This window comes from Scyliorhinus torazame, chromosome 2 (genome assembly GCF_047496885.1).
Source record: "Scyliorhinus torazame isolate Kashiwa2021f chromosome 2, sScyTor2.1, whole genome shotgun sequence".
Taxonomy (NCBI): Eukaryota; Metazoa; Chordata; class Chondrichthyes; order Carcharhiniformes; family Scyliorhinidae; genus Scyliorhinus; species Scyliorhinus torazame.
Window position 1 is genome coordinate 302,276,133 of NC_092708.1, and position 27,377 is coordinate 302,303,509.

Genomic DNA, 27,377 nt, shown 5'->3' on the forward strand with positions numbered 1-27,377 from the left:
AAGCCAACCACACACACCCCAAGAAATACCCCTCCCCCACATTTTTCACCCAAACCCTCAACCCTAACAGAAAAATGACCCCCCCCACCCCCAATTGACAACTCAATACTCCTTAAAGAAGTTGATGAACAGCTTCCACCTCAATGTGAGCCCCACCCCGCACCTTGAATGGCAAAATTGATCTTCTCAAAATTCAAAACGTCTGCCAAATCGCTCACCCATAACCCAGCTCCGGAAGTCCTGCCAGCACAACAGAATCCATCTCCGGGCTATCAGGGAGGCAAAGAGCAACTCGTTGTCCTCTCTCCCCATCTGTACTCCTGCATCTTCCAACAGTCCAAATATCGCAATCTCCAGACTCAGGGCTATATCTATCTCCCAAATCTTTGACATATCTGCAAACCCTGTCCAAAACCTCCTTAACCTCAGACATGCATAAAACATATGGACATGATTTGCCCACCCCTGCATACCACCCACACCTATCTACCACCCTGAAAAGAACCAACTCATCCTAGACACTGTCATGTCAGCCCTGTGCATGACTTTAAACTGGATGAGGCTTAGCCTTGCACATGATGAGGACGCATTAACCCTCCGCCAAGCTTCACTCCACACTCTGACCCCGAATGCCCCCTCCCCCAGCTCATCCTCCCACTTGCGCATAACCGCCTCCACGGGACCCCATATATATATCCCCAACTTTGCCCTCCCCTATTTCCTCTTCGGACAGGAGTTTATCCTGCAGCACCAGGGGCGGCAGCATCAGAAACAGAAACAATGTCAGCTTCCCAAGGCCCTGTACAGCTGCAGTAAGACTACTTGAGTCCTCTTGCATTGAAGGCTGAATATGAATATATTTAAGAAGAAAATAGACATCTAGACTCTTAAAGGCGTCAAGAGTATGGGGAGAGTACAGGAGTACAGTGTTGAGATTGTGGATCAGTCATGATCATATTGAATGGTGGAGCAGGCTTGAAGGACCAAATAGCCTACTCCTGCTCCTACTTCCTAATTTTCAGTGCAACAGACCATTTGCCTTCCTAATTGCTTGCTGCACCTGCATGCTTGCTTTCAGTGACTGGTGTACAAGGATACCTTGATCCCTTTGTATATCAACATTTCCCAATCTATCACCATTTAAGTAATACCGTGCAATTCTTTTTTTCCTGCCGAAGTGGATAATTTCACACTTATCCAAGTTGAACTGCATTTGCCCACAAACTCAATTTGTTTAAATTGCCTTGAAGCCTCTTAATAGCTTCCTCACCACTCACATTTTCACCTAGTATGTGTCATCCACAAGCTTGGAAATATTACATTTGGCTCCCTCATTCAATTCATTGATATATTGTGAATACCTGACCCCAGCAGTAACCCACTAGTCACCACCTGCCACTCCGAAAAAGACCCATTTATTCCTGCTGTCCTCGTGGATCTGAAGCTATTCTTCATTTCTTTTGTTAGCCATGGTTGAGCCTTTTTCCTGTTGTGTTTTAGCACCAGAAAGGAATGCACAGCAATTGCGATGCGAGCATTTGTTCCTTAAATTGGCCACTGCCTATCCACCGTCACGCTTTTTAATGAAATTCCCCAATCTATCTTGGTCAACTCAACCCTCATACCTTTGTAGTTTCCTTTATTTTGATTTAGAATCCTAATTTCGGATCAGACTACTTCACTTTACATCCTCATGAAGAATCCTATCATGTTATGGCCACTGTTCCCGAAAGGACCCTGCACAACAAGATTGTTAATTAACCCCTTCTCATTGCATAATGCCAAATCTAGAATCGCCTGTTCCCCAGTTTGTTCCTCTATGTACTGGTCTTAAAAGATGTCTTGTACATACTGTGGTAGATGAATTCCTGAAGTATTATTGAAAATTTGGTTTGCCCAGTCTATAGGTAAATTGAAGTCACCCATGATTACTGTAGCACCCTTGTTACATGCATCACTAATTTCCTTTTTATTGATGTCCCCTACCGTTAGGGAAGAGTGACCATAATATGGTAGAATTTTACATTACGTTTCAAAGTGATGTGTTTCAATTTGAAACTAGGGTCTTAAATATAAACAAGAACTATGATATGAGTGCAAGTTGGCTGTGGTAGATTGGGAAACGACATAAAAAGATTACAGTAGACAGACAATATCTAGAATTTAAAGAATTAATACATACTTTACAACAAATATACATTTTGAGGCGCAAAAACCCAACAGGAAATGTGATCCAACCATGGCTAACAAGAAATGTTAAAGATTGTACTAGATCAGAGGAAGAGGCTTAAGAAAGTACCAAAAAAAGTCATAATCCTGAGGATTAGGAGCTCTCAAGAATTCAGCAAAAGAGGACCAAGAAAATAATGAAGAGAAAATCGAATATAAGACTAAACTAGTGAGCAATGTAAAAACAGACTAAAATCTTCTATAGGAATGTAGAAAGGCAAAGATTATCAAAGATAAACATGGACCTATTGCAGGCACACACAGGAGAATTTATAATTGAGAATGAGGGAATGGCAGAGAAACAAAATAAATGTTTTTGCGCCTGGTTCACAGAAGAACATACAAATCGCCCAAAAGGACTAGAGAACCAAGGGACTGGTGGGAATGAGGAACTGAAATAAATTATTAGTGAAGAAGTAGTCATGCAGAAATTAATAGGACAGAAAGTTGATAAATCCTCTGGACATTATGATCTATATCCAAAGATTTTCAAAGAGGTTGCTTTAGAAATAGTGGATGCATTGGTGGTTATCTTCCAAAATTCTATACATCCATGAATGGTTCCTGCAGATTAGAAGATGGCAAATGTAACCCCATTGTTTAAGAACAAAGCAAGATGGCAAATGCAGCCCCATTGTTTAAGAAACAAGCGAGTGAGAAATCTGGGAACTACAATTGTGTTAGCCTGACATCAGTAGGAGGGAAAATGCTATTATGAAGGATGAGATCATTGGGCACTAGAAGATAATGGTAGGATTATGCAGGGTCAATATGGATTTATGGAAGGTAATCAAATTTGACAAACCTGTTCGGATGTAACTTGCAGAATATATATGGGGGGGGGGGGGGGCGGGGAGACACAATAGATGTGGTGGTTTATGACTTTCAGAAGGCTTTTAATAAGGTCTCAAGCAAGCAGTTAGTGAACAAAATAGTGTGTCTGGGTTTGGGGGCAATATAATGGCATAGATTAAGAATTGATTAACAGACAAAACCGAGAGTAGAAATAAATGCATCATTTTCAGGTTTGCAGACTGTGACTAGTTGGGTACCACAAGGATCAGTGCTTGAGCCCCAGCTACTCTAAATAGATAGCAATGATCTAGATGTGGGACCTAATGTAATATTTCCAGCTTTGCTGAAGACATAAAACTAGGTACGAAAGTGTTGCAGGGGATGCGAAATGGATTCAAGAGAATTTAGACAACCTAAGTGAGTGGGCAGGGTGGTCTTGTGGCACATTGATCGCATCCTTACTCTGGGCTAGAAGCTCTGAGTTCAAAGCCCATTTCAGGACTTGATGGCCATGGAAGGTGCGTGCATAACGTGGCCAAACAGATCGATTATCAGCCTGTAAATCCTTCCAGTGCAGCTGATGGCAGACAGTAAAGAGTGGGAGAGTTTCCTGGTCAGCCATATTGCAGAAGGCAACAACAAATTACTGCAGTACTCCTGATTGATCCATGGTTATACTTGACCATGGAAGTCCAAGGTCTCCAATGCCCTCTGAAGGAGTTGGCAGCAAGTAGATAAGAACATGAACAATGTGGAAAAGGTGAAATTATTCACTTTGATAGGCAAAACAGAAAAACGGAGTATTTATTAGATGGTTAGAGATAGGAAGTATTGATGTCCAAACGGACTGGGGTTTTCTTGTTCATGACTCACTAAAATCTAGCATGAAAGTGCAGCAAGCAATTCGGAAGACAAATTATATGTTGGCCTTAATTTTAAGTGAATTTGTGTACAGGAGTAAAGAAGTTGTGCTGCAATTATTTAGAGCCTTGGTGAGACTGCACTTGGTGTATTGTACAGCTTTGGTCTCCTTACCTTAGTAATGTGTCACGACCAGGAAAAAGGCATTTCCTTAATGTGACAAGAATTTGTATTTGTATATGTAGCCCCCTTTATAGTTTGAGTGATAGAAATTGAAAAAATGACAGACAAGCTTTAGTTTTAACAAGATAAAGTTAGTTCATCACACAGACTACGGCTAAAAGTTACTTTGGTAAAAGTGAAGAAGTATTAATTAAAATACAGATACAATGATTAAAAGCAAATGAAGAAAAAATGATACTTAAAGATAAAATTTAAAACTGGTCTCTGAGATGTAGTTAGGGCCCATTGCTTCTCTGAAGTAAAGGGGTTTAAACTTGAGATTTGGTTAACAGCTGCAATGGCTTCCGCAATCTACCAGTCAGTGTTTGCTTTTTTCAGGACGACTCAACAGGTCAGCAAGTTTTTGGGAGAGAGAGGTTTTTCCCATTCATCGCTACTTCTGTTGTTGGAGCACTTGCAGATTGCCTCCACTTTTTCACCAAAAACAGCAGTTGATTTATTAATACCTTCTCTTTGCCCTCCCCTGGCCAGGAATCCCTTGAAGTTGTTTATCAAAATATTTCCTGGGGCTCTGCACACATATGGCCATTTGCAGCCAGTCTTTATATAGTCCAAAAACTTAAAATGGCTGTTTATCATTTGATCTTGACAAGATGCTAACCAATCGTCCAAATAATCCCATTTAGCAACGGAAAGCCCCCTCGTCAACTGCAGTGTTCAAAAGGAGCCACGGTTTAGGAGAAGCCATTGTTGAGGACTCATTCAATTTCAAAAGTCTTTTACTGTCTGGGTATGTCTGCCTGCAATCCACTTAAAGCTTTCTGGAAGCTTGACCCCATTGCAGTTGAAAAGGTCAAGTGATTTTTGGCAACCATCTTTAAGGCTACTTGTGTCCATTTAAAAAGGAAGATCACTTTTTTTCACAAAATCTATAATATCACAAAATCTATAATATCATAATTGCACATTCATGACAGGATCTTGCCATAAAGGGACTGCAATGAAGGTTTACCAGACTGATTCCTGGAGTGGCCAGGTTGTCCTACGAGGAGAGATTGAGGAGTCTGGGCCTTTGTTCTCTCTGAGTTTAGAAGAATAAGAGGCGTTTGTATTAGGGTTTCCTGCTTATTTTCTTTATTCCCATTTTCATTTTATTTTAATTATTTTGGCCCATGGACCCATATTCGGGATGTGTCTTTCAGCAGAAGACTCTTAAATTGAAACAGCCTGCTTGCCAGGGCACTGTGTTCCCAGGTTTTATATTTTGGAGAGGACAAAACAGACTCTACAGTACCGGGTGCATCTTAGGAACCAGTTGTGTAGTCAGTCAGTTCGATTTATTAACTGGTAACCTGTGGGTTAGCCATGGATAGTGTTCTGCCTGACAACAGTCAGTGATTGGTTACTGCATGATGCTTTCTGAGAGAACGTAGCAAAAGTGTTTCGACCTTGGAAGTGAAAGGAACACTCCCTCTCTCACTCCTTGCTGAAGTGAAAGAACTGCTCTAATGTTCTGAATGTTTGTTGTGTGTCTGTGTTTGTTACATTTTCTCTCCGTTTAATTATAATACTGTACATAAAAGGTTAGCTGTGTTTTAAAGTGACAAATCTGGTCACTAGTTTATTTGGTTGAACTAAAAAAAAACAGGCATTTTAAATAAAATCTAATTTCACCTGTGTTGCGACTCTGGGACAGTTGGAATTGACTGTGCACTAGCCCAGGGTATCATGCATTTTCTCATTAAAACATACAAAACTGTTAAAGGGCTCGACAAGGTTGATGCAAAAAGGATGTCTCAACTGATTGGTGAGGGTGTATGAGATGAAACGTAGTTTCTTCCTCAGAGTGGTGAATCTTTGGAATTCTCTTAACTTGAGGCTTTGGAGGCTCGGTTGTTGAGTATGTTCAAGACCGATTGATAGATTTCTAGACATTAAAGACATCAAGGGTATGGGGATAGTGCGGGAAAATGGCGCAAAGGTGGAAGATCAGTCATGGTCTAATTGAATGATGGAGCAATCTTGAGGGGCCAAATGGCCTACTCCGATTACCTATGTTGCAATGTATAGTTATGCTGTTAGTTTTATACTGCCACTAGGTAGAGTGGCTCAAATATATATTGTGATGATGTAACATATCGGAGCACATTAGATTCTAGACAGTGTTGACTCCAGTTTAATAGTGGTGGGTATATAATACCTCCCCACCACCACAGGAGACCATCTTCACTGAGTCCTCATGCAACTGAAGGTGAATGAAGTTTGATGGTATTGTATTGCAAACCTTATTCCAAGATGAGACCACTAGAGTGATAAGCTTGGCATATAAATCGTATAACATGGTATAGTAACTTAATTTTCTTCTGTTAAAAAAAGTTAAATCATGACTCTACATCAAGAACCTAAAAACTAGCTTTTTGGTGAGATTTGAACCCTGGGTGTCCAGGTCCAGAACATCAATAACCTATTACTTTTTCTTGCAGGGAGCAGCTGTTGTTGATTATGTTGAGAATTACAGAATCTGTTATGAAGCGACCTCTGCAAGCACCACCATTGTCCCAAGGGAGAAAAGGTTCTGTGTTAGCAGGAAGACTTGCTACACCACTCTTTCGGGTAAACCATGCATCTGAATCACTTTTCTACTTTGAAATGTACTGTGTTTAATAACTGGGATTGTTTAATATTTTCAATAATTTGGGTGGAAGTAAAGAAGCGTGTAAGTCAATTGAGATAGTTGTGTTGGTAAATGGAAAGACACTGATGGGAAGTACCTTCTCTTTGAGAATCAACAGTCTGGACTTGCAACGTGACAGCAACAGCTTTTTTCTCATTGCCTTTGAAAGCATCAATTTGAGACCATACACCAGGACATGGAGCTTTTGGGGATTAGTTTTTTGAGGATGTGACTTTTAAGGTAAATAAAGGGGAACCAGTAGATGTGGATTTCTAAAAGGCATTTGATAAGATGTCCCACGAGGGCAATGCACATGATGAGGGCTAATGGGGTTGGATGGATAGAAGATTGGAAGAGTACTGATAAATGGGCGCTTTCAAGTTGGCAGGCAGTGACTGCAAGGATTAGCACTGAGATCTCAGTTATTTACAAGCTGTATAAATGACATGGACGAAGAGACTGGGAGCAATATACCTTAGTTTTCTGATGGTACAAAGCATGGTGGGAATGCAAGTTGTGAGGAGGACACCGGCTGAAAAAGATATGGACAGGTTAAGTGAGTGGGCAAGAAGGCAAGTAGCCTTTTAAAGCCAGGGAACGTAAATGAAACTACTTCCAAGCAACACTTATGAAAGTGTTTCAAAGAATAGAGACAATGTTTTTTCCTCCGAGATTATCTGCCTTTTACTTGTGGGAAAGATGCTTTAAAATAAAAAAAGATTATTCCAAGGAAGCGAAATAAGTTTGTGAAATTGTGAACCGCAAGTGTTGAAATTGGTGATTACACAAGTTGGTAGGGAAAATGTATATCTACCTTTTGTTTATTTTCTTGTCCTTCCCTGGTTTATTTCCTGTAACCTCTTCTCATTTTCCTTCTTGTTCTCTTTTTAGAATGGATACTAAACAAAATTTTTTTAAAATCATTTTTGTTCCCTTCCTTTTCATATTTTCCGGTTTCTGCAAACTTTTTCTAAAGCAGTGATAAGTAGATGAACTGCTCCCCATAATTCTGGTAATTTTACATTTAGCTCAGTTGAGAATGCTAATGTAGCTTATCTTGTCTATTTATTTTTTAATTCTCATAGGAAAATGCTCAGTTTTCACTTATTCTCAGTAGCATCATAGTTTGACCACGTGTTTTAATGCATCCCATGTAATAATGCTTGATATATTTCCTAGAGAAATATGAAACATTGCAATAAAAATAATATGCAAGGATAACATTTTAATACACCTATATTTTTCTGTTTTACTCAAAAGTTAATGTGGAAATTAGATGAACACAGTGTAATAACTCCCTTTTTAATTAAGTGGGATCTGCATACATTGTTCATTTTCTGGCGTTTTTGTCTCTTTATTTAGACACTAATAGTAGCCTGGATCAAAGCAAACTTGGATGTGTATGTTTCCCGAGAGCTGTGGGATGAATTGCTCGTGGTGTTGGCATCACTTACATGCTGGGAAGAATTGATTACTGAATGGGCAATGACAATGGAAACCTTGACCAAAGTGCTGGCACGGAACTTGTACAACCTTGACTTGCATGATCTTCCTTTAGATAAATTGAGTGAACAAAAACAGAAAAAACACAAAGGAAAAGGTATAGTTAACAATTAAATATAGTTTCAATGAGACTTAAATAAATGTTTGTCAAGCCTTTCTTACCTCTGGTATTACTGAAAAATCACTACTTGACCCTTTCCTATTTCTCATCTGCAAGCTGCTCCTTGACTTAACTCAAGAATACCAGACACTTTCCCAACTAAACCTCAAGCAGATGAGCAAAAATTGTCACATTCAGGCCAGCTCAATATAATTTAAAAAGAACATTGCAATTGCATGGATGAGTTTATAATCTTGGTAGCAACTTAATGGGGATGGAATTACTTGAGTATTGTTCAAACAAAAATAACTAGTCAAACTGAAATCAGTCTTTCATGTAAAAGTTTGTCATTTTCACTTGCATTTCAAGAAAAGGCTGGTGAGTTGAGTAGTTTAATTTTTGAAAGAAAGAACAACTGTACATGATGTAAACATTCTCTGAAGTGATTCATTTGAATTGGAACCATATAACTACCTACAATCTTGTCAGATTTAAAGGCAGTAGGTTTTTGGGCAAAACTTCATCAATTTCAAATCTTCGGGTGGCATGGTGGCACAATGGTTAGCCTGCTGCCTCACAGCTCCAGGGTCCTTGGTTCGATTCCGACCATGGATGATTGTCTGTATGGAGTTTACATATTCTTCCCGTGTCTGCATGGGTTTCCTCGGGTTGCTCCAGTTTCCTCCCACAATCCAAAGATGTGCAGCTTAGGTGCATTGGTTATGTTAGTTAGCCCCTAGTGGGGTTGCGGGGATACAGTGGGGCATTGGACCTAGGTAGTGGGTTCTTTCAGAGGGTCGGTGTAGACTGGATGGGCCAAATGGCCTCCTTCTGCACTGTAGGGCTTCTATGATGCGTTGCAACATTGGATGCAATGGTGCACTTTCCAATACATATGACTACACTTTACAATTACACATATTGTTCCTGTGTTCAAAAGATATATGCTCGGCATAAAATGTCCAGTACCAGACATATTAGCTAAAAACCAGACTGGCAGCTACAAAACCAGGTGACAAGCTGCATTACGCTCAGTGACCTTTTGGAAAGCACAGTGGTGGCTTCCTGGCTTCCCAGCGTCTGCCTTAGGGGAGTACCCAAGCTGCCCTGGGGAATCCCTTTCGGAAGTTCCCTGGTAAGGGTTAACATGGCAATTGTCCAGAAGGGCTAACGTCCCCTGGGCAGTTGTGCTGGGAACCATCCGACAAAGCCATTTAAATTGCTAACTTTAGATGGTTCTGCCAATGTTGCATTAATAGTTACTCTGAAAGAGTTCAGAGAAATTAAAAACACTTCTTCCTTCGGCGGAACTAAAGACCCAGACTGAACCATGTAGGGAATATATGAATGCCCCTCATACCCCGGAACACCCAGGGACTCCTCTCTCTCTTCATCCATCCCCAAACCTTGCAGTATTCTGCACCCTGACCCCATCCACACAGGAGTTCTCCATCCTACCAAATCCAATCCACTTACCTTAGCCACTTACCTTCTCCCTGTCCTGTTATTTTCAATTAGACTTTTAAACTCACCTGCTTTACAGGAGCTTGTGGCTTAAAATAGGGATGTGTCTTTCTTCACTTTGCTTCTTTTCGACTTCGGCACTGAGGCTAGTGACATCTGTGCTGCCTGGATCTCACCTGGCCCAAGTCAGGAAGATTGGTTGAGACAGGTATTTAGAATTTTAGTGTAATCTGGTGCTGATTGCCACTTGAAGTTGTAGCCCACTGCCAGTTTCCACAGGGATGCTGATGACTATCAGCTCCACCTCACCATCATCTCTCACAACTCCCTCCATTGTTTTACATTTCCGACATTTTAGCACCAGACGAGCAGAAATTTTCTGAAACATAATAATCTATTGTCCTCTCGTTCTGCTGCAAACTTCATTCCCTAGCTCCAATTCCATTCCTCTTCCTGGCAAATGTCTGATGCTGAACTGGACTGCTCACAGCACTGGTGTCATATTTGTCCAGCAATAGAGCTTCCAATTGCATATCTGTGCTATCACTAAAACTGCTCATTCTCACCTCGAGCATTGTGCAACTCAGTCCCTGCTTCAACTTCTTTACTGCTAAACAGTCATCCATGCTTTTGTTACCTCTAGACTTAATTATTCCAGAGCATTCCTGGCCAGCCTCCCATGTACTGCCCCCTGTAATCTTGGCCATCCAAGCTGCTGCCTGTGTCTTAGCCCGTACAAGTTCCTGTGCTTGTTGACCTACGTTGGCTTCCAGATAAGCAACACCTAGATTTGAAAATTTGCATCCTTATTTTCAAATCTCTCCGGCTTTGCCCTCCTCCCAGCCCACAACCTTCATCTGCATTTCTTGAACTCTGGCCTTTATTGCATTCCTGATTTTAATTTCTCCACCATTGGTGGCAGTACCATCACCTGCCTAGGCCCCAAGCACTAGAATACCATTCCTAACCCCTTTACCTCTTTCTGCCTTTCAGATGCTTCTTAAATCATAACTCTTTGACCAAGCTTTTGATCATCTGCCCAAATATCTTGTATGGCTCAGTGTCATATTTTTTTTTAACAATTCTCCTGTGAAATGTCTTGGGGCTTGTATTTATATTGCAACTTTAAATAATTAAGTTTTTTTTTCATCTAGAAGTTATTTTTTGATTCATTCATGGGATTAAGCCATCTCTGTTCAGGCCTATTAATTGCCTATTCCTAATTGCCCTTGAGAAGATGTTGGTGAATTGTCTATTTGAACCCCTGCATTCTATCGGATGTAAGAACACACACAGTGCTGATAGGGAAGGAGTACAAGGATTTTGACCCAGTGACATTGAATAGAACATAGAACATACAGTGCAGAAGGAGGCCATTTGGCCCATCGAGTCTGCACCAACCCACTTATGCCCTCACTTCAACCCCATCCTCCTAACCCAATAACCCCTCTGTCATAATATACACCAGTATATCATGGTGTAGACACACACACTGATGGACACACAGCAAGGCCAATCAACACACACAACACCGCAGCCAATCACCAGTTAGAGCACACTCACTATATATAGAGAGAGGGCATCAGAGTTCCCGCTTATTCGGGATGCAGCTTCTCAGAAGGACAGAGCTTGCAGCACAGATCTTCACCATGTGCTGAGTGCATAGACTGGATAGGACAGGCATAGGTCTTTAGTTTAATCTAACATCGTGTTAACCCACAGTGAAAGTATGTTCAACAGTTTCTAACTTAATAAAATAGTGTTGCACTGTTTTAAGTGTTGGTGGCCTGTATGTGTTCCATGGATCCAGAGCACCCAACACATCATGGTACCAGGGGTTGAGGGATATTAGAACTTCTTAGACCTACCTGCAAGTGATCTGCCTTCCACCAGCATGCAGTCATCCTGCAAAATGGACAGCGCCCGCCGCCGCCGCTCCGCATCACCGGTAACCTAGGGGCCAACTGGAAGATATTCAAACCGCTTCCAGCTGTACCTTGAAGCCACAGACCGGGAAGCTGCCTCAGACACCAGGAAGATCGCTCTCTTCCTATCCATGGCCGGGGAATATGCCATCCACATTTTCAATTCTCTCACCTTTGCTGATGATGAAGATAAATCAAAATTCAAGACGGTCCTCCTCTAGTTTGACAGTCACTGCAACATCGAGGTGAATGAAATTTTCGAGCGCTATGTATTCCAACAGCGTTTACAGGGTAAGGATGACCCTTTCCAGTCCTTTCTCACTCATCTCCACATCCTTGCGCAGTCCTGTAATTACGGGCCCACTTCCGACTCCATGATACGCGACCAGATCGTTTCCGGTGTTCCAGTCGGACCCCCTACGCTAGCAGCGCTTCAAGGTAAAGGTGCTTACCCTAGCGATTGCCATTGAGATCTGCGTGCTACATGAACACGCCATTAGTCAGTATTCACACATCCAAGCGGCTGAAACGGCGCGGCAAGGTCCCCACGAGGCAGAGCGGGTCCAAGCAATCGAGCAACTCCAGGGCCTCAGACTGGATGAGGGCGACCATTTTGCACGCTTTTTGCGGACTACCGCGCTTGTGCACACCGAACAAGGGGACGGCGACGTCGACGAACGTACTGCGCAGGCGTGCACCACGTACAACCGCACCGCGCATGCGCGGTGGCACAGCGAACGTACTGACGCTACAACGTGCGGCATCTGTGGCTCCGCCCACTGAAAGCGGCAATGCCATGCCAAATCCCGACGATGCCTGAGATGTGGCAAACTTGGCCACTGTGCTGCTTTATGCAGATCAGCTCAGCCTGCCAACTGTTGTCACTCCAGCCAGCCTCGCAGGAATGTCCGGGCCATTCAACCCACGGTCACAGAGTCCGATTCAGACCTGCTACCCGATATTGACACCGAGGACCAAGGCGCCTTTTCGAGTCGGTATCGTTACAAAAAACAGGGTGCCCCCAAAGCAAAGAATTCAGCCTCTATTGGTATACAGCATCGATCCAGACGATGAGTGGTGTGCCACCCTTACGGTCAACCAGAATTCGTCACCCACTCAGAGACTAAATTTATGAACTTTTCGAACTTATGGACTCTCTGAAGTGTTTTGTTGCTTTATTTGATCGTTTCCCTGGTTTGTATATAGTGTTGATCTCGTTATTCTTGTTGCATACTGCTTCTCTGCACCAGGCATCTTCCCATGTAAATAGCTTGGTTCTCATGTACGTAGTTCTGTAAATATGTCTTCGCACCCCACACGTAGTTAGGATCATTCTCACCACACATTATTTATTGCCACACACACACATTTTTTTATAAAAGGGGGATGTCATAATATACACCAGGATATCATGGTGCAGACACACACACTGATGGACACACAGCAAGACTAATCAACACACACAACACCGCAGCCAATCACCAGTTAGAGCACACTCACTATAAAGACAGGGGACATCAGAGTTCCTGCTCATTCGAAATACAGCCTCCTACAAGGACAGAGCTTACAGCACAGATCCTCACCATGTGCTGAGTGCATAGACTGGTTCGGACAGGCATAGGTCTTTAGTTTAATCTAACATCGTGTTAACCCACAGTGAAAGTACGTTCAACAGTTTCTAACTTAATAAAATAGTGTTGCACTATTTTAAGTGTTGGTGGCCTGTATGTGTTCCACGGATCCAGAGCACCCAACACCCTCCTAACCTTTTTGGACACTAAGGGCAATTTAGCATGGCCAATCCACCTAACCTTGCACGTCTTTGGACTGTGGGAGGAAACCGGAGCACCCAGAGGAAACTCACACCGACACTGGGAGAGCGTGCAGACTCCGCACAGACAGTGACCCAGCAGGGAATCTAATCTGGGACCCTGGCGCTGTGAGGCCACAGTGCTACCACTATGCTACCGTGCTATCTGACCTGGAGAGGGATTTGTAGGTGGTGGTGGTGTTCCTATGACATGCTGCCCTTGCTCTATGTGGTAAAGGTTGCTGGTTTGAAAGATATTATCAAAGGAACCGTGGCAAATTAATCCAGTCATCCTGTAGATGGTGCATACTAGTGGAGGGAGTGAATATTTGAAATGAAAATAGGTTTTCAAATGAAGTTACTGTGAAAAGCCCCTTGTCGCCACATTCCGGCGCTTGTTCGGGGAGGCTGGTACAGGAATTGAACCGTGCTGCTGGCCAGCCTTGGGCTGCTTTCAAAGTCAGCGATTTAGCCCTGTGCTAAACCACCCCCATTTAAGATGGTGGATGGGGTTCCGATCAAGTATACTGTTTTGACCTAGATGGTATCATGGTGGTTAGCACTGTTGCTTCTCAGCGCCAGGGACCCAGTTTCAATTACGGCAATGGGTGACTAACTCTGTGGTGTTCACAGTCCAATGATGTGTAGACTAGGTGGATTGGCCATGCTAAATTGCTCCTTAGTGTTCAAAAGGTTAGGTGGGGTTCCTGGGTTATGGGAATAGGGTGGGGCCGCAGGCCTATTTAAATTGCTCTTTCCAAGGACCAGTGCAGACTTGATGGGCCGAATAGCCTCCTTCTGCACTGTAGGGTTTCTACGATTCTGATTCAGGAAGGCAGAGAATATTTCATCACATTCCTGATTTGTGCTTTGTAGATAGTGGACAAGAACTGGGGAGATGGAAAGTGAATTACTTACAGCAAAATAAAATTACTAGGGAAGGGCAGTAATGAAGAAAGTTGGACTGATGACCCTACTCTGAAGAACTTCTGCAATAATGACGATTAGCCATTAGCAACTGCAACCTACTTTCTTTGTGCTAGGTATGATTCCAGCCATACTCACCTTCTGGTATTCAGAGGAATTTCTGGCATTCAGCTCCTCTGTCCATATTTGAACCAAGCTGGAATGAGGCCTTTAATCATGAGTTCCTGGTGGAATCCCAGATGAGCATCGTTGAGTAGGTGTCGTGTGATAGCACTGTCAAAGACACCTTCCCTCCAGTTGATGATTAAGACTAGACTGATAGAATGGTAATAGGCTGGAGTGGATTTGGCCTGCTTTTTGTGGACAGGATATACTTGGGTAGGTTTCCACATTATTGGAAGCCTGTTATAGCTGTCCTGGAACAGCTTGACTGGAAGTGTGTCTAGTTATGGAATCATTCTTAATTGCAGCCAGGAAGATATTGGGATCCAAGGCCATTGATGTGCACAGTGTGCCCAACTGTTTCTTGACATCACATCAAGTAAATTAATTGACTGAAGGCTAGCATGTATGATGGTGAGGTTTCTCGGGAGGATATCACGATGGATTATCTGCTTGACTCTTGTGGCTGATGACTATTGCAAATGCTTCAGCTAGCTTTTTTGCACTAAAGTGCTGGACACCGCCATCATTGTGGATTGGGATGTGGGACAACTGCAGGATGTTTTCCTGATTTGATTATGGATTCACCTAGTAGAAGCAGCTCGCTATTTAGGGCATTAGTAGTCCTGTGTAGCTTCATCAGGTTACAACCTCATTTTTTGGTCTGGCTGATGCTTTCCTATTTTCCTCATTGAACAAAGGTTGGTCCCTTGTCTTGATAGCAATGATCAAGTCAGGGATATGCCAGACCGAGAGGTTACAGATTGTGGTAAGCTGCATTTCTGTTGCTTCTAGTGGTCCACAGTGCCTCCTGGATGCCCAGCTTTGAACTGCTGGATTTGTTCTGAATCCGCCCCATTTAACAAGGTGATAATCCACGCAACATGATGCAAGGCGTCCTCGGTGTCAGGTCGGGCCTTATTTTTCACGAGGATTGTGTGGTAGCCAATCCTACTGTCGTTGGCTATGCCTTGATTTAAGGAAGACATACTTGGTTGTGAGTTTCTGTCATGGGTCTTTATGTGACTAAACAGACCAATACCCAACCCACAAATCTTTGCTCATGTAGAAGGCTGCGCATGACTTTGTTTAACGTGGTGACCTTTGGTGCTGTCATTGTCCTCAATCTTGATGGGTTGGTAGTCAGATTTTGGTAATGTGTCAAACCAGGATGACTGGCAACTCTTTGCTGCTGGACCCTACTTCTGCCTTCACAGCCGGTTTTCCTTCACTTGTCCTGCCTTTGGGAATATTTGGGCCACATTTTATCTGCACCTCTCCCCACCCTTGCCATCATGGGTGACCCTACCAGGAATGGAAAGCTTCTGAAGGCATCATGGGATTATTGGAGTGGAGAAGCCTCTCCAATACATCAAGGTGATGATACACAGAGGGAATCTCACTCCCATCAATACCATCATGGAATGTTGCATCCATGATGGGTAGATTGGTGAACACAAGGTCAATAGGTTCTTCCTCTCATGTTGGTGTTCTCACCATTTGCCTCACATACAGTCTGACCAGTATGTTCTTCAGGACTTGAGCACTAGTGGTGCCACTGAGCCATGGACATTGAAGTCCCCATCCTTAGTGCATTCTGTGTCCTTGCTACTCTCGGTGCTTCTCTCAAATGGTGCTCACCGTAGAAGAGTACTTATCGGTTGAGGGAAAGCAGTGGGTGGTAATCAGCAGGAGGTTTTCTTTCCCATGATGGATTTGATGCCATGAGACTTCAGGGGTCCAGTGTCATTCTTGAGGACCTGGGACCACTTGCTGGAGATATCACTCTGCTGCCGCATCTGATGGGCCTGCCCTGCCCATGGTATTCTATTCCACAAAGCCAGTTAATGAAGGATAGACTGGAGCCAATCTTTATATGCTTTTGTATTTCAGGTTACTCATTTCAAGCAAAATCTCCTAACTCGACAAACCACAGTTTTAGTCAATTCATAAGGCTCAAATGAATGCCTAGTTAATGCCCACCACCTACATACAATTAATAGATTCCCCTCAATGTTTTTAAATACAAATTAATATGCATAAATTAAATTTAAAAATATACGTATTCTATGCATTGAGAGATGCCCCTAATGATTTCTTCATGCGTGCATTTCTTTTTACAAGTCAGTCAGAGTTGCCTTGAGATTTTTGCTCTCACCACCATTTGTTTCAAGCCAGTAAGGTCAATCTGTGACCTTTGTCCTCAGCCTTTTCATAGGATACATATTATCCTACAATTAATGATTATCCCACAATGGATGATTATCTACATAGCATGAAATGTTACATAGAGAGTCATAGATGTTTACAGCATAAAAACAGGCCCTTCAGCCCAGCTGGTCCATGCCACCCAGTTTCTATCACTAAGCTAGTCCCACTTGCCTGCATTTGGCCCATATCCCTCTATACCCACCCTGCCCATGTAACTGCCTAACTGCTTTTTAAAGGACAAAATTGTACCTGCCTCTGGCAGCCCATTCCAGATGCTCACCACCCTCTGTGTGAAGAAATTTCCCCTCTGGTCTCTCTTGTACCTCCTCTAGTTCTCGATTCCTCTACCTTTAGGAAAAAAATGTCGACTATCTACCTTATCGATGCTCCTCATTATTTTATAGACCTCGTAAATTCACCCCTAAGCCTCCTACGCTCCAGGAAAAAAAATCCCAGCCTCTCCTTATAACTCAGACCATCAAGTCCTGGTAGCATCCTCTTAAATCTCTTCACTCTTTCTAGTACGAAGTCTTACAACACCAGGTTAAAGTCCAACAGGTTTGTTTTGATGTCACTAGCTTTCGGTGCGCTGCTCCTGGAGCAGCGCTCCGAAAGCTAGTGACATCGAAACAAACCTGTTGGACTTTAACCTGGTGTTGTAAGACTTCGTACTGTGCTCACCCCAGTCCAATGCCGGCATCTCCACATCATGGCACTCTTTCTAGTTTAACAATATACTTCCTGTACTATGGTGACCAGAACTGAACACAGTATTCCATGTGTGGTCTTACCAAAGTCTACAACTTCAACAAGACATCCCAACTCCTGTATTCAATATTCTGAAACTATCTTCACTAGCCCCTTGTACAGAAACTCACTTAACTCTTTTGAAAATCTAATCTCCCATCAGGAAGATCAGTATGAGAACCATCGCTAAAAGAGACTCGCTTCATGTTTTTTGAGTCACCTATGGTTAGAAATTGAAGTACATATTTTCCACATTTAAAAAAAAATGTTTTCTTTGGTCTTAACTGTCTCTGCTTTAGGGTGCAGAACTTCAATACTAGTATCTGGTTGAGTCCGACTGTCCAACTAGTTCAACTGACCATCAAGCTTCACAATTCTCTTCTTTAGATAACTCGTCTTAAACTGTAATTACCTGGATGGCAGTAATGCACTCTAAAAGTTAATTTAAAGTTATTCCTGACCAGTTCTGCTTAATACAGAAACAATGTGTTTAAAAAGTCCACAAGCTTGACACATGCCGTTGAAATTCTATTCTAATCTTATTAATCCATTTCTTCAGATTGTGCATAAGAAATCACCAATGTCCAAAAAATGTCCTTTATGGTGGCAATAAAATATTGGAGGATTTGCTTCTAGTTGAACACAATTTGAAGTGTAACTTTTCAAAAAACATCCTAGTCTGGAAGCACAATTTAGGTCTTAGATGCATTTTTTTCAGTTTCCACCGTTTTCCTTCTGCATCTGCTGACTCTTTGGATGTTTTCAGAAACATTTGTCTCTGATAATTAGAGTCCTGCGGAAAAGCGGTTTTCTGTTGATGTGATCTGTGCTGCTATGAAGATGTGCCCTCTAGCTTATTCAGCCATTGAATAATATGGCTGATTGAATTGTGGCGTTAGTTGCACTTTCTTGGCTGTCCCCGATAACCTTTGACTCCCTTGGAGATCAAGAACCTGTCAAACTCAGCCTTGACTATATTCAATTGCCCAGCTTCCACTGCACCCTAGGGTAGAGAATTCCTAAGATTGACGACCCTCAGAGAAGAAATTCTTCCTTATCTCCGTCTTAAATGGGAAACCCCGATTTTGAAACTATGCCCTCTAGTTCTAGATTCCCCAGAAAGGGAAACATTCTCTCGCCAGCTATCATGTCAAGTTCCTCAGAATCCTTTGTGCCACTAAGTTTCCTTCTCATTCTTCTAAACTCCAATGAGGATGAGGCCTAACTAGCTCCATGTTTCTGCCTCTTCATCCCAGGAATAAACTAGTGCATCTTCTCTGAACTGCCTCTGTTGCAAATACATCTCCCTTTAAATAAGGAGACCAAAACTGTACACAGCACTCTCGATGCATTCTCACCAATGCCTTGTGCAGTTGCAACATTACTTCCCTACTTTTATATTCCATTCCTTTGTTGGAAAGGCCAATGTTCCATTTGTCTTCCTAATTTCTTGCTATCTGTGCATGCCAACTTTTTGTGATTCGTATACGAGGACACTCCTATCCCTCTGTACCACTCTATTCTGCAGTTTCTCTCCATTTTAAAAATATTGCTTTTCTTTCTTCCTCCCCAAGTGGACAAGTTCACATTTTCCAACCTTATACTCCCATCTGCCAAATTGTTGCTTACTCAACTTGTCCATATCTGATTGCAGACTCTTTGTATTGGGGAGGGATGGGGGATGGGAGGTACCAGCACCTGACTCTTTATACAGTTTTATATTTGCTTAAGAGTTGCACATTGCAAGGATGCATCTCCTAACCCAACAACCACAGTTTGTCCAATTTATGGTTTCTTTTGCTCGTGATTTCCCAATTAATCTCTACTACTTGCATACAATTAAGCACAATTAATACACACTTAACAACTGGGAGAGGACGTGCCCAGAGATGGTGATGGAGTCTGGGGACATTGCCTGTGAAATCTGATGTTTTCAGAATGATATACGTTAGTCCGTTTCCTTGACTAGTCTGTGGGACAGCTCTCCCAATTTTGTTACATGTCCCCAGATGTTCGTGCAGTTTGAGACAACTGTGTGGCTTGCTAGGCCATTTCAGAGAGCAGTTAAGAGTCAGACACTTTACTGTGGGTCTGGAGTCACAGGTAGTGGTATCACACCAAGTGGTATGATCTTTGTGGAGAACAAGAATCCAAAAGAACCAAATTTACTGAACAACTACAATGAAAATATCAATGGACACAATTTCACTTTTCTTGTAAATTAATCAATCCAAAACCAACCAGAAAAACATGGTCAATATAAATTAAACACAAAAAGAAGTTCAAACGGATCAGGCAGTCCATTGGCATGTAAGGCACCAATTTAGGCCACACATAATCCTTCAAAGCTCTGATCTTCCTCGGGTAGAATTTCAGCACCTTTCCTTAGCAGGTTTAGCCATCAATTGTTATCAGACAGCAGCTCTCCCTCAACCTGGGATCCATTGGTACAATCTTTAAAAAATGGCGCATGTCTCCAGTAATTATACTGCTTTGCTCATGATGGTCTTGATGACTTGTATCCACCAGTGTTACCTTTGCCTGAACTGTCAGTGACAACCCTGTACACTGGCCAGTTCTGGTCAATCAGTTCCTTTAAAGTAACACAAACAGCAACCTTTTTTGCTTTGCTCCAGGTCTGAGATCCAATATTTGTGTTCCCTTTTCAACTGTAAAACCATCTTTACCAGTAAAACTTGTTATGTGGATCTAATTTTGCACTGGTTGGGGTCATATGGGAAGAGGTAATGTGTGCGCGCTGTTACGTATGCCCACTCTGGTGGATGTTTGGAGATCTGTGGTGTGTGCAGGTACCCAGTCGTCTGGCCTTGTGTGTATGCCTCTTGATTGTGCTCTTGCCCTTGCACCCACTCTCTCAGGCGATACCCACTCCTCACGGCACTTTTGTGAGGTTTACCCTGGTGCCTCCCCTGGGTTTCCAATGCTACTGTCCCATCAGCGCTGCTGAATCAGTCTCTGCAAACCATGAATTCCATCACAACAGGACTGCAGATTTTCTTCCATAAAGGGCATTCGTGAACAAATGGGCATTTGCGACAATCTGGTATTTCAGAGTTACCATGACTGATTTATTAGAACATAGAATAGTACAGCACAGAACAGGCCCTTCTGCCCTCGATGTTGTCCCGAGCATTGTCCGAAACTAAGATCAAGCTATCCCACCCCCTGTCATTCTGGTGTGCTCCATGTGCCTATCCAATAACCGCTTGAAAGTTCCTAAAGTGTCCGACTCCACTATCACAGCAGGCAGTCCATTCCACACCCTAACCACTCTCTGAGTAAAGAACCTACCTCGGACATCCCTCCTGTATCTCCCACCCTGAATCTTATAGTTATGCCCCATTGTAACAGCTACATCCACCTGAGGAAATAGTCTCTGAACGTCCACTCTATCTATCCCCCTCATTATCTTCTAAACCTCTATTAATCTCAGGTGGAGGATGCGCCGGTCCGGACCCCGATTTGTACCGGGCAGGCTGGATGGCGGGTTCCAGAGCTGGCAGAGAGTAGGAATTAGAAGGATGGGGGATCTGTATATAGATGGGAGCTTTCCCAGCTTGAAGGCGCTGGAGGATAAATTTAAACTACCGCCAGGGAATGGTATTAGATATTTGCAAGTGCGAGACTTCCTGAGGAAACAGGTGTTGGCCTTTCCACTGCTGCAACCACGGGGGATACAGGATAGAGTAGTTTCCGGTACCTGGGTGGGGGAGGGGAAGGTGCTGGATATCTAACAGGAGCGGTTGGAGGCGGAGGAAACCGCGGTGGAGGAGCTTAATGGCAAGTGGGAGGACGAGCTAGGAGGAGAGTTAGAGTTGTCCTGCTTTTTTAAAAAAAACATTGAAATTCAATTTTCCCCCTGCCGTGATGGAAGTTGAAATAGTTTCTCTGGCTTTACCAGTCCAATAGCATTCTCACAATACTCTGTTCCCCTGGATTGTTGTTCTTTATGCGTATTGTATGTCGTATACTGAATCAGTGAAGACGTTGCATGATCCTGAAAAATTGGATAATGCAAATTTTTTCTTGCTAGAATTTATTCAAGACCTGCAATTAAGAATATTCTGTTCATGGTTTTGACTCCTGGGATCCAGCTGCATTGCAATGCTTTTTAGGAGTTTCTTTCCCCCATTATAGGCATTAATTATTGATTCACATGAGGCCACGTGCCTAGCTTTCATATAATTGTGATACAGCAAGGCAACACTCCAAAGTACCAAAGCCACAGATGGGACAGTATGACCATGCTGCTAGATTTGTAAAAGGCTTTGGGCTGTTGTGCTTTGAACATCATGTACCCACAATTCCATATTTGTTATTTTGGCAAGCATTCAATTGAATGTCAGTTGCATCCATAAAAAAGGACTTAACATCGGCTCTTGTGGTGTTCAGGATAAAACCGAGAAACAAAAAATCAATTGAAAGTTGATTCCACTTGTTGCGAGTCTCCAATCTCTGCATTTCTGATGGTCAATCCTAATTGGACATCGGTTAACATTTGCAATGATGAGCATTGAAGGTGCCATATGTGATCATGTACGTTTATTCTAAGATTAAGTGCACTGAAATCATGAAACTACCTACTCAGAGCTGCCATTAACACTCTTCAATTTCTGAATGCAAGTTAGTGACCGATCATGCTTGGTTAGCATTTTTTGCAGCAGACTCTAAAAGAATGGCAGAGCACTGTGTTTGACTCTTTTAACAAATGCGTGCAAATTCTTGAAGAAACAGAGAATTCCTCCTTCCTGGAATGAAGAAGGGCCGACTTGGGGCTTCCTCATCGACTCATTGGCATCTTTTTAAGGACTTTTAGGAAAGTGGGTAAACTGTTGAGGAACTGACCAAGAAGGCTTTACTAATTAGCTGATGTGTTCAATGTACAGTTTCCCCAAAGCCCCAATGCAATGACCTACAGGGATCACTGATCCTACATTAAAATGCTTCCTCCAGATCCCATACTACAAAGAGCAACTTTTATAAGGCATTTTGGACTCTGTTCCTAGTGAGCTCCATTTATTGCTATGTGGAATGTGGTACATTTGTATTTATTTACTATAGTTCATTTATTCTTCGGGATGTTTCAAAGTTCCTCACAGCAAATTAACCACCGTTTGAAGTTTAGTCATTATTGTTTTGTCAGCAAATGCTGCAGCCAATTTGAATGAAACAAAGGTCCCACATACACAATAAGATGAATGGCCAGCCAATCTGTTTTTTGGTGTTGGTTAAGAAACAAATATTACCCAGGGCAGGGAAGAACATTTTCTAAAACAATGCCATGGTACTGCTATGGTGGAAATATCAGCTGAGCATGGGTGCCCAGAGTCTGGGATGAGCTTTAATCTTCTCACTCGACAGTGATGCTACTTGGCATAATGGTAGTTATGCTGTTCGAGATTTGATGGCTTCCCTTTGGCTGCAGGTCAAAATTAGCTGACACAATACATAAATCCTTTTAGTTTTATAAGCAAGAGACAACATGCAACACCCTTGGTTCCAATGATCTCAGTTCCTTTTGGATTGAACAAATTGAACTAAATCTCAGCTCCTGTAGTTCTGCTTGTTAATCCTGAATCAAAGTCGACTCAATTATTATAATATGCAGATGATGTACATGAATGTTCAGGACAAATAAAATACTGAAAGAAAGATTGAGGAGCGTATCTACCTTTTGGTACATGTTGATGAAATGTAGCTATATTTTGTCTTTATTGACAGTGAGATGGAAGGATAAGACTGGCCAAAATTTTAAAGCTTTTATTTTGCCATTCATATAAAAATTATTTTTTCTGATTTAATTACTGAATTACTTAATCACTGAATGTTGACATTCAGAAATTAAAATGTTAATACTTGGGCTGCTGTTGTTGGAATTTAGGTGGTAGTCATGGATGTCAAAAGTCAGCAGTTGATAAATCATTTTCACGAGGTTGGAGCCGTGATCAACCTGGGCAAGTCCAAATGAGGCAGCGAAGTGCTACCACTGCTGGTTCCCCAGGAACCGAAAAGGCAAGAAGTATAGTACGGCAAAAAACGATAGGTAGGTAAAATTTAAATATTAATCAACTGGACTTTTCAAAGTTATTCAGTGTTAACAAAAAATTTTGAACTGCCCATAACTGTATCCTTAATTGAGAAGGTTAATCTGTTAATGAAATAGTACTATCTATATTGCTAGTTATGATTTAATTTTTGTGTTCATGTTCATTTTGATAATGTGGTTGAATGGAATCCCCTCCCTACACACACACACACACACACACACACACACACACCAGCATTCTGAAACTCTCTTCTGCCTAGCCTTTGGTCCTCTTGGTTGTCACAATACTACTACAGTTACCAAATCGGCTAAATCACAACCTCACCCCTGCCTTTAATGTCCTTGTCCCCAGCAAAACCCTCACTCTCCCACCTGATCATACCCTCTTGTATGGCCCCCATCTTTGCTCCCTTAAATCCAAGGGGCACACACTTGATTGTATAGGGTGCGCAGCTGGTTTAGCTATTCATTTCAAGATCTGACGGAACTACATCAAAAATTAGCTGCTTTTATTTGCCAAAATTGTTCAATTCTATAAAGTCATCATGGAATGCAAAGAGAACTCCTGGTTTATTATGTCTACTGCCAACCCTTTGGGAAAACTCCTTTTTCCACCTTCACCACCAACATGTACAAGGAACTTGTGGGTTTCTTTGTCATTTAGACTGAGACCATATGATTGACTGCCCTTGCTGCACCCTTATCTTTGTCCACCAAGCCACGGTTCACTCCTGACCTAGCCCTGAAATCTCATCTCTTTTTCTTTCCTATCTACCCTCATGCCTTTTCCAGGCCCAGCTATTCAGGCGACCATCCTTTGCTCTTGCACCTATTCTGACAAAAACACTAAATCAGGATTCTTTTTCTGGCTCCCATACTAGCTAATATTGTAGACATTTCTCTCCTCCAGAACTTTCCACATTCCATTCAGATCTGTCATTCACAATCCACTCTTCATAAAACCTACCATTAACCCATTGTTCTTGGAAAATTCAGCTGTGTGGGACTGCGGTTGCCACTTGCCGATTATAGCCATTGCCAGAGCATCTGCTAAAATACTTTTCCTTCTGGCTCTGCATCATTTTTCCTGAAATTTCCCAAAGATCAAACCTGAGCCCTTCCTATTCCCCATTTGCACTCTGTCCATTATTTACATCATCCATAACTTTTATCATCTGGTTTCACATGTACCCCAACAACATCCAGCTCTACCTCAGCACCTTTGTTTTGGACCTCTCCACTGCTTCTGTTTGTAAGACTGCATGGTCAATATTCAGTTCCAAATACTCCTCCAATTCAATTTTGTCCATGGCCCTGCAAATTCAATACCAATTCCATCCACCTTCCTGACTGCTCTTTTCTCTGGCTGAATTGAGGCTGTCTGAGCTTAGTTTCTGACCCCCATATGCTCTTCATTGCATAAACTATCTGCCTCCACTGAAATAGTAAAAATAGTATTGCATGTATAACATAGTATTTATACAGAAACCCAGCCAATCGTTCCATGCTTGTCCCACACGTCCCTCCTCCCACCCATTTTCATCTAACCTCATCAATATGCTATTTTCTCTCTCGTATGTTAATCTAGCTTCCTCTTAACTGCATCTGTTAGTTATGTTGGGTCTGTGTGGTGGAACATTCCACTCTCAAGATGTTTGTCCTTAGCTCCTGTCTTAGATTAATTCGGAAATGTTTTGTAATTATAGCCCCCTAGTTTTGTTGTTCTCTGCCAGAAAAAGCATTTTCGCCACATCACCCTATCATGCCCTGGATCAGGTAGTCCCTCCCTCTTCTCTTCATTAGAGGGAATAAAAACCTCAATATTTCTGTATGACCTTAGTTTTATTACCCTAGTAAAATGTTTTTGCATTTTCTGTTCACTATGCTTCAGGTGTAGTCAGATCAAGTTTAACACAACCTTATCGTTGATTGAGCATGTTTGTCCTGAATCAAAGTCGACCCAATTGTTATAATATGCAGACGTTGGGCGTGATTGAACAGCCACGCAGCTCCTGTAAAGCAGCTCGCCGTGGTATAGTGCGACCGATGGAAGCCGGGAGACCCCGCTCCCGGGATCTACCTGGCTCGCAAAGCCTCGCGAGATCTAATGCAGTCTTGCAAGATGTTGCGATGCACTTTTTAGAAAATCTGCATATTAAAGCAAGACCAAGACTGCTAGTCTCACTTTAATATGCAGGATCCTGAGTTACCCAAGGTGTGGGATTAATCTCCCATTCCTCAGAGACCTCGGGCGAGCGCTGTTCAGTCCTCGTCTCGACAAACTGGGACCAGATGGAACAGCACTCATGGGAGTCTCCCGGTGGATCGAAGGTCCCCATGTGCATGCCCTTTGGCCAGGATGGTACCCTGGGATCTCCAGTCTGGCACCCTGGCAGTGCCACCTGGGTGCTAGCCTGGCAGTGCCATCTGGGTGCTAGCGATTGGGCCAGATGTTAGGGGTTAGGAGGGGGGGGTTCTCTCACACTGAGGAGTTCCGGCAAGTGGAGCTCCTCGGTGCACAAAATGGGGGCTATGTGTAGCCTCAGCCGCACGTTCTCTGCTGAGACCCCTTATCTAATGCGGTGGTGCTTCATATCCATGTGTTTCTCCGCACTGTTGAGCGCCGAGAAACACGGGGATAAATGCACTCGGTGTGGGACTTGTTCCCTTTTAGTTAAATCATGCCCAATGTAAATGAATCAAGGGACAAATAAAATGCAGAAAGGAAGATCAACAAGTGTGCCCACCGAAAATATTACCGAAATATTAAATATTACCGAAATGCAGCAATAGTCTTCTTTATTGACAGTGAGATGAGAAAGATGCTGGCCCGAATTTTATTCCTCTAGAATTTTATCCCTCTGGAAATTAACTTCAATGCTTTGTTTCTTTTTGGGCCAGATTAACCTGCATCGCTATTTGTAATTGCACATCTGGACCCTTGGATGTCTTTTCTCCTTTGCCCCATTTGATATTCTTTCACAGGATGTGGACATCACTGTCGAGTCCAGCATTTATTGCCCATCCATAATTGCCCTTGAACCATGCCATTTCAGAGGGCAGAGTAATCCACATTACTCTGGTCTGGAGTCACAGGTAGGCCAAACCAAGTAAGGATGGCAGATTAGTGAATCAGATGGGTTTTTTGGACATAGATTTACGGCAATCGATGGTAGCTTCATAGTCAGCTTTCTATTCCAGATTTATTAATTAAAATTTAAATTCCACCAGCTCCCATGGTGGTGATTGAACCCATTTTCCTCCAAGCATTACCTTGAACCTCTCAATTAATAATCCAGTGATATTACCACTGAACACTTCGCTTCCAGAGGAGTATGTGGCTTCCTTATTCTTCATACCTCTGTAGCACTGCTTCCACCACTGGATGAAGGTTTCAGCATGATATGGTCTGTTGCAAAGTTTATTGTCTCCAGACTTTTCTGTTCCAATGCTCTCTTGGCCAGCCTTTTATCTATATGCTCCATATCTTCCAATACCTTGCTGTCCCGTATCCTAATTCTCAAGTTCTGTTAACCTAGCACCCCTGTTCTCATTAACCTATATTGGATCCTGGTTCACCAATGCTTTAGTTTTAATTTTTATCCTATGTTCCGCTCTGAGAGCTCCTCTAGCAATTCCCTTAGCTCTGGTCTCTTGCATATCCTTTGCCCCAACATTTACGTGTGCCATAAGCAATCTACGCTTTAAGTTCTAGAGTT

The 27,377-nt window shown here is 42.5% G+C and overlaps 1 protein-coding gene across 1 annotated transcript in view; it reads left to right on the plus strand.

Annotated features, from left to right (window-relative positions):
* ralgapa1 (Ral GTPase activating protein catalytic subunit alpha 1) overlaps nucleotides 1-27,377 on the plus strand; it is a 361,211-nt gene that overhangs the window by 77,259 nt on the left and 256,575 nt on the right. The window contains exons 15-17 of the mRNA XM_072494899.1: nucleotides 6,552-6,681; nucleotides 8,105-8,342; nucleotides 23,494-23,655. Coding sequence (XP_072351000.1) covers nucleotides 6,552-6,681; nucleotides 8,105-8,342; nucleotides 23,494-23,655 — 530 coding nt within the window. The remainder of the gene's footprint in view (nucleotides 1-6,551; nucleotides 6,682-8,104; nucleotides 8,343-23,493; nucleotides 23,656-27,377) is intronic.